At 42.1% G+C, this 7,062-nt stretch overlaps 1 protein-coding gene across 1 annotated transcript in view; it reads left to right on the forward strand.

Moving 5' to 3' along the window:
* The window catches only part of Zfpm2 (zinc finger protein, FOG family member 2), a 471,310-nt gene extending 464,799 nt beyond the window's left edge, over positions 1-6,511 (forward strand). The window contains exons 7-8 of the mRNA XM_004672646.2: positions 425-649; positions 2,994-6,511. Of these exons, the coding sequence (XP_004672703.1) occupies positions 425-649; positions 2,994-5,479 (2,711 nt within the window). The 3' untranslated portion in view covers positions 5,480-6,511. The remainder of the gene's footprint in view (positions 1-424; positions 650-2,993) is intronic.
* Positions 6,512-7,062: the final 551 nt, after the last annotated feature.

The following is a 7,062-nucleotide window of genomic DNA, read 5'->3' on the forward strand; positions in this document are numbered from 1 at the left end:
CTGTGCCACAAGTTTAAAGTGATTTTTTTTTTTGCTTTTAATATTGGCATCTCCTACTAATTTTGAAAGAATATTTGCATGTAAATTTCAGAGTAAAACATTTCTTTAAAAACTTTTCCTGAAGCCAGGCATGGTTGTGCACACATTTAACCCCAGCACTCGAGAGGCAGAGGTAGGAGGATCGCCATGAATTCGAGGCCCTCCTGAGACTACATAGTTAATTCAAGGTCAGCCTGGACTAGAGTGAAGCCCTACCTCAAAAAAAAAAAAATAGTTGTCCTAAACTGCAGAACCTCCAGGACTCTACTCAATACTGTCTAATTCAGAACCTGAGAATGGAATCAGGAAAATTGAATGGACTGATACTTTACCCTTGCTTTACTCCAACAGACCGCAATGACTATGTTGTTGTTTTTGCTTGCAGAGGACATATTCCCTTGCAAATCCTGTGGTATCTGGTACCGGAGTGAGCGGAATCTGCAAGCCCATTTGATGTACTACTGTAGTGGGAGGCAAAGAGAAGCTGCTCCAGTGTCTGAAGAAAATGAAGAGAGTACTCATCAGGTTTCCAGCCTGTGTCCCTTTCCACAGTGTACGAAGAGCTTCTCCAATGCCCGAGCTCTAGAAATACACCTGAATTCACACAGTGGTAAGGGCTTCTTCTATTACTGTTCTCTTTCTCTCTTTCTCTCTCTTGCTCCATATATAAATACATACATATACATGCATACATATACACATACATACATACATCTCATCTCTTATCATCTATCTCACTGTCATCTATCCACCGACCTATGAATAAATCCTCAAGTCCATCTTGCTGAACCAACCAGTGCTATGTTATACCAGATATATGCAGCATATTTTACACAAAGAACTAGGCTATGACTCTCGTCTACAATGCTTAGACTATGGACCCCACCATTATATTTATTTTCTTCTGAGAAAAACAGATTTTTTGAAAGAAAGCCTCAATAGTCTTTGAATAATTCCACTAATATTCATTGTTTTAAGTGCTATGTGAACATTGGAAGCTGGCCATAGTATTTTCCACATGACAGGGAAGAAATAAAATTTACAATCACAAAGAAGTTGTTGCACAAAATTTAAAATGTTATTTGGATATATACAAATAAAATGCACACTTAAATAATCACTTTTTAAATGTGGAATTATGAAATGCCTATTACTTAAAGGGTGTATATATTCAGAGCTTAGCTGACATTTATAGCATGAAACTACTTTAATACCGAGTTTCTAAGTTCCTTTAAAAAAAAAAAAAAAGTGTTGGAAGTTAAAAAAAAATCTTAAAAAGCCGTCATTCAACAGGAAGTTGGTAACTATTCCTATTTAGTTTATAATTGTAATTGTAAGCAAACCTATTATTTGCTTAATCTCTAATCATCCTAATTCTTATAGCATTTTAAAATTTACATGATTATACCAAATTTAAATACATTAAGATACATCCTTAGATTGGGTAAACCAGGGTTTTACAATAACAGTTCTTCATTGACTATACTGGTAGACTTACAACATACCTGTAGTCATTTTTCCAGATACTTTTTGCCCATTAAACAATGTAAAAATTGAAATATATGCTAAGGTTGAAAAACTATCTCCTACCTCATGGGTATATGTGCAGTGCAAGCAGTTTTGTTTGAACCTATGAAAAGTATTCCCACCCCTCCTTTTCCCTACAGTAAGCTATCTCCGTGTACGTGATAAACGAGAAGCAGAAATCGGGAGGTTGTCTCAGGTGGTGGGTAAATTCACATATATAATGAAATAGTGATACAAGGGTCCTTTTAGATGAATTGAAGATGGTTTTGGCTTTGGAGTACCCAAGGAGAAAACGATAGGGGATATATCCTGATATCACTACAGGAGTGAATCTCTCTGCCATACTTCCGGCTTATAGATATGCAAAGCAGTTCCCATCTTAGTCTGGAGCACAGAAAAGATAAGCCAAGTCTGACTCCATCACATGCCAACAATAACTGGAGTTGACTTTTGAGAGACCTGCACAGTCAGTGGTGAGATTAAGAAAAAAAAAAAGGTAGGATTCTGGGAAGATGGCTCAGCAGATGAAGGCACTTATTTACAAAGCCTGGTAAGCTGAGCTCTATTCCCAAGCCACCCCCTTTAAGCCAGATGCAAAAAGTGGGACAAGCATTTGGTGTTTGTTTGCAGCATCAGGAAGCCTTGGCATGCCCTCCCCACTTCGAGTACACATATTCACACATATAAATAAATAGTTAAAGCATTTGCCTGCAAACCAAAGGACCCAGGTTCAATTCCCCAGGACACACGTAAGCCAGATGCACAAGGTGGCTCACGCATCTGGAATTTGTTTGCAGTGGCTGAAGGCCCTAGCGTGCCCATTCGCCTGCTCTCTCTCATAAGTAAATAAAAAATTAAAAATAACGATAGGCACTGATTGGTAAGTATAAATGCTTGTCAAAATACTGTATTAGCATACTGGCGTCTAAATTCAAGTAAACTATGTTCAACAAACAAATGAATGAAATTCTAAATTCATATGAAAGATCAAGGAGGTATTTTATTATGGTTTCTATTTGGTTCTTCCAAATAACGACCGTATCGAGTGCGTTGCGTTACGTACTTGCACGCAGGATTTCAGCAGCCACTCTAATGATATAATACTCACTTCCGCCTATGTCAAGAACAGATGACTCCATGACCTCATAGCTGTGCTGCTGTCACTGATTCCTTTAGCTTTCTTAAGTTTGTTTGACCCAGAAATGAGATCGTGAAATTTATCCCAACTTATCTCCCACTCGTGAAGGCGTTTAGGAAACTATTGTTACATACATATGTCATCAGGAAAAAAAAAAAAAAAAAAAGATTTTTCACTTTCTGCTGTGTTGAAAACACAATGGTCTTCAACCTTCCCTGGTAGTAAAGGTTATCATTAGGAAGCCAACACGTCTGATTTCTCTGATTTCTTACACTGTGTGTCTCTCCAGCAGTGAAAATGGAAGAGTTCCTGCCCCCCGGTGCCAGTCTGAAATGCACGGTCTGCAGCTACACTGCCGACTCGGTGATCAACTTCCACCAGCACGTGTTCTCCCATCTCACTCAAGCTGCCTTCCGGTGCAGCCACTGTCATTTCGGCTTCCAGACCCAGAGGGAGTTACTGCAGCACCAAGAGCTCCACCTTCCCGGCGGCAAACTTCCCCCAGAAAGCGACATGGAGCACTCCCCAGGCGGAGCAGAAGACCCCTTACAGCCAGCCGCGGACTCCCTGGCCAGAAGTGAGCTCTCCCAGAGCCAAAAGGCCATGCAGACTAAAGACGCGAGCTCTGACACCGAGCTGGACAAGTGTGAGAAAAAGACTCAGCTCTTCCTCACCAACCAGAGACCAGAGATCCAGCCAACGGCAAACAAACAAAGCTTCTCATACACAAAAATCAAGTCTGAGCCCTCCAGCCCACGGCTCGCCTCGTCCCCGGTGCAGCCCAACCTCGGGCCCTCTTTCCCCATGGGCCCTTTCCTGTCTCAGTTTGCTTTCCCCCAGGATATCACGATGGTCCCTCAAGCTTCAGAGATCTTAGCCAAGATGTCTGAGCTGGTGCATCGGCGCCTGAGGCACGGAAGCAGTAGCTACCCTCCTGTCATTTACAGCCCCCTGATGCCCAAAGGGGCTACTTGTTTCGAGTGTAACATAACCTTCAATAATCTGGATAATTACCTGGTCCATAAAAAACATTACTGCAGCAGCCGATGGCAACAGATGGCCAAGTCTCCCGAGTTCCCGGGTGTTTCCGAGAAGATGCCTGAAGCCGTGAGTCCCAACGCGGGCCAAGCCTCTATGAACCTTCTCAACCCAACCACGACGGACCCGGAGAACCCGCTCCTTCAGACATCCTGCATCAACTCCTCCACCGTCCTAGATTTGATCGGGCCAAATGGAAAGGGCCATGACAAGGACTTTCCCGCTCAAGCCAAGAAACTGTCCACGCCCAGTGGCAACGACGAGAAAATGAACGGAAAACCCGGTGATGTGAAAAATCCCAGTGTCCCATTGGTGGATGGGGAAAGCGACCCGAATAAGACCACCTGCGAAGCCTGCAACATCACCTTCAGCCGGCATGAAACGTACATGGTCCACAAGCAGTATTACTGCGCCACGCGCCACGACCCTCCGCTGAAGAGGTCCGCGTCCAGCAAAGTGCCGGCCATGCAGAGGACCATGCGCACGCGCAAGCGAAGGAAGATGTACGAGATGTGCCTGCCCGAGCCGGAGCAGAGGCCCCCGCTGGTCCAGCAGCGATTTCTTGACGTCGCCAACCTCAGCAACCCCTGTACCTCCACGCAAGAACCCGCCGAAGGGCTCGGAGAGTGCTTCCACCCGAGGTGTGATATCTTCCCAGGCATCGTCTCCAAGCACTTGGAAACCTCCCTGACCATGAACAAGTGTGTCCCGGTTTCCAAATGTGACTCGGCTCATTCCACTGTGTCCTGCCTCGAGATGGACGTGCCCATAGACCTCAGCAAAAAGTGCTTATCCCAGTCCGAGAGGACCACGACGTCTCCCAAAAGGCTGCTGGACTACCACGAGTGCACGGTGTGCAAGATCAGCTTCAACAAGGTGGAGAACTACCTGGCCCACAAGCAGAACTTCTGCCCCGTCACCGCACACCAGCGTAACGACCTGGGTCCACTCGACGGCAAAGTGTTCCCCAATCCAGAAAGCGAACGGAGCAGCCCCGATGTCAGCTTTGAAAGAAGCATGATAAAATGTGAGAAGAACGGCAATGTGAAGCAGCCTTCTCCCAATGGAAACTTGTTTTCATCCCATTTGGCAACCCTGCAAGGCCTCAAAGTCTTCAGTGAGGCGGCCCAACTCATCGCTACAAAAGAAGAAAACAAACATTTGTTTCTTCCGCAATGCCTTTACCCCGGAGCAATAAAGAAGGCAAAAGGAGCCGACCAGCTGTCTCCGTATTATGGCATAAAGCCAACTGATTATATTTCTGGGTCTCTTGTCATTCACAACACCGACATAGAGCAAAGCACAAATGCAGAGAATGAGTCTCCCAAAGGCCCCGCCCCCTCAAATGGGTGCCCTGTCTCCAAGAAAGATTCCCTGCCATTGTTACCTAAAAACAGAGGCATGGTAATAGTGAATGGTGGACTGAAACCAGATGACAGATCTGCGGCCAACCCCCAGCAAGAGAACGGTTCCCAGAACCCGCAGCACGAGGACGGCCACAAATCCCCTTCCTGGATCTCTGAGAACCCATTAGCTGCCAATGAGAATGTCTCTCCAGGAATTCCCTCCGCAGAGGAACAGTTGTCTAGCATAGCGAAAGGTGTGAATGGCTCCACCCAGGCTCCCACCAGTGGCAAATATTGCCGGCTATGTGATATCCAGTTCAATAACCTTTCAAACTTTATAACTCACAAGAAGTTTTACTGCTCCTCACATGCAGCAGAACACGTCAAATGAACGAACCGACTCAATAAACACCAGGCACCCTAGGTACCAGTGTTTACTATGTTGTCCTAACAAGTCCAGAATAAAAACAAAAGCTATTTCAATTACATCTGGGCAATCAGGAGAGAATTCAACATGGCTAAATTGAAGACTTGAGATGTAATTTCATTACAGACCATTAGTAAAGTGTATTATTGGTGCCATTTTCAAAACAAAAATTTAATTTATTTTACCAGCAGTATTCATAGCTGTGGTTATGTTATTTTTTATTTAAAAACTTTATATTAAAGTCATTTGTAATGTTATTGTATAGTTATTGTGTAGCACATATGGTTTGCACTGTATAGTAGCTTTCAAAGAAAATAGTCACAAACAATACAGATGAGCATTTTAGAAATAGTTTCCAAAGCACTTGTGTATCTTGGGTTTTTTTCTTATATGCTGTTGCAAATACATGTATATGCTAAAATATAACTTGCAAAGATGTTCTCAATACACACGCTATAAGTTCGCCTTAAGATTTCAATTCTTGGATAATCAGGCTCTGTGTGCACTTTATATTTTAGCAGATACAGTCTCTTAGTCACTAGGCTTTGCATTTGTATGTAACCGTATGTTTCTGTCCATTTTCTTAATCTTAAACATGTACGTTAAATGAAGATGGCGGGTTTTTTTTTCTTTTTTTTTTCCTGTATAGTACTTGTATTTTCTTTGGCTGATGCAGCTCTGTTTCAATTTTTAAACCTTTGCTGTTAAATGCAATACTTTATAAAGAGTCAACAAAATTACTGGAAGCAGTATTGTAAGTCATGAGGTAGTATTAAACAGTTTTCTCTTTTGAAAGGCACAGTCTGAATCAAAACCCTAAACTCAATGCTGCAAGTATGAATTTAATTCATATATAAGATCTATTTAAATATAAGAGTAGCAATACTGCACCTGGTGATCACAAAGATAATGTTCTACTTCTGATAGAAATAATTTCTCAACAAATGTTACTATGCATGTATATGGATGGAATAAAATTCCAGATTGTTGGAGAAATTTGGCATCCTGTTTTTTATGTTCCTTCCCCACCCCCCTCAAGCACGAAGGGAAATTACTGAGTACTGAAATGTGTCACACACCAAATAGCAACACATTGAGGTTAATTACATGTTAAATTTTGCTACCAGGTTACTTTCAGAAATGACCATGGCACAATTTCCCATGCTGTCAGTTTAATTCAATGCTCTCAATTGTACTAGATGGGTATTGAACTATAATACCTAGGATTGTTTTGCTAAAACCAAAAAAAAAAAAAAAATTACAACAAACTGGAATTCCATGCCTCACCCTAAATGAAATACTTTGATTTGATGCAGTGAAGTAGATAAAGCAGAACAGTTTAAAGAACTAATATAAACCATCTCTCTTTACTTTCTTTCCCTAAACTTTGCAACAGATGCATATAATTTCAACTCAATTTAAAATAACTCAGCATATATGCTTTAGTATTATAAATAAAGTTGGAAAATAAATCACTGTAGAATCTGCGAAGATTTTTTGAAAATCTGGTAATCAAATGAGACCCTTTCTGATTTTCTGAAATAGAT

The sequence above is a fragment of the Jaculus jaculus genome, chromosome 2 (genome assembly GCF_020740685.1).
Source record: "Jaculus jaculus isolate mJacJac1 chromosome 2, mJacJac1.mat.Y.cur, whole genome shotgun sequence".
Taxonomy (NCBI): Eukaryota; Metazoa; Chordata; class Mammalia; order Rodentia; family Dipodidae; genus Jaculus; species Jaculus jaculus.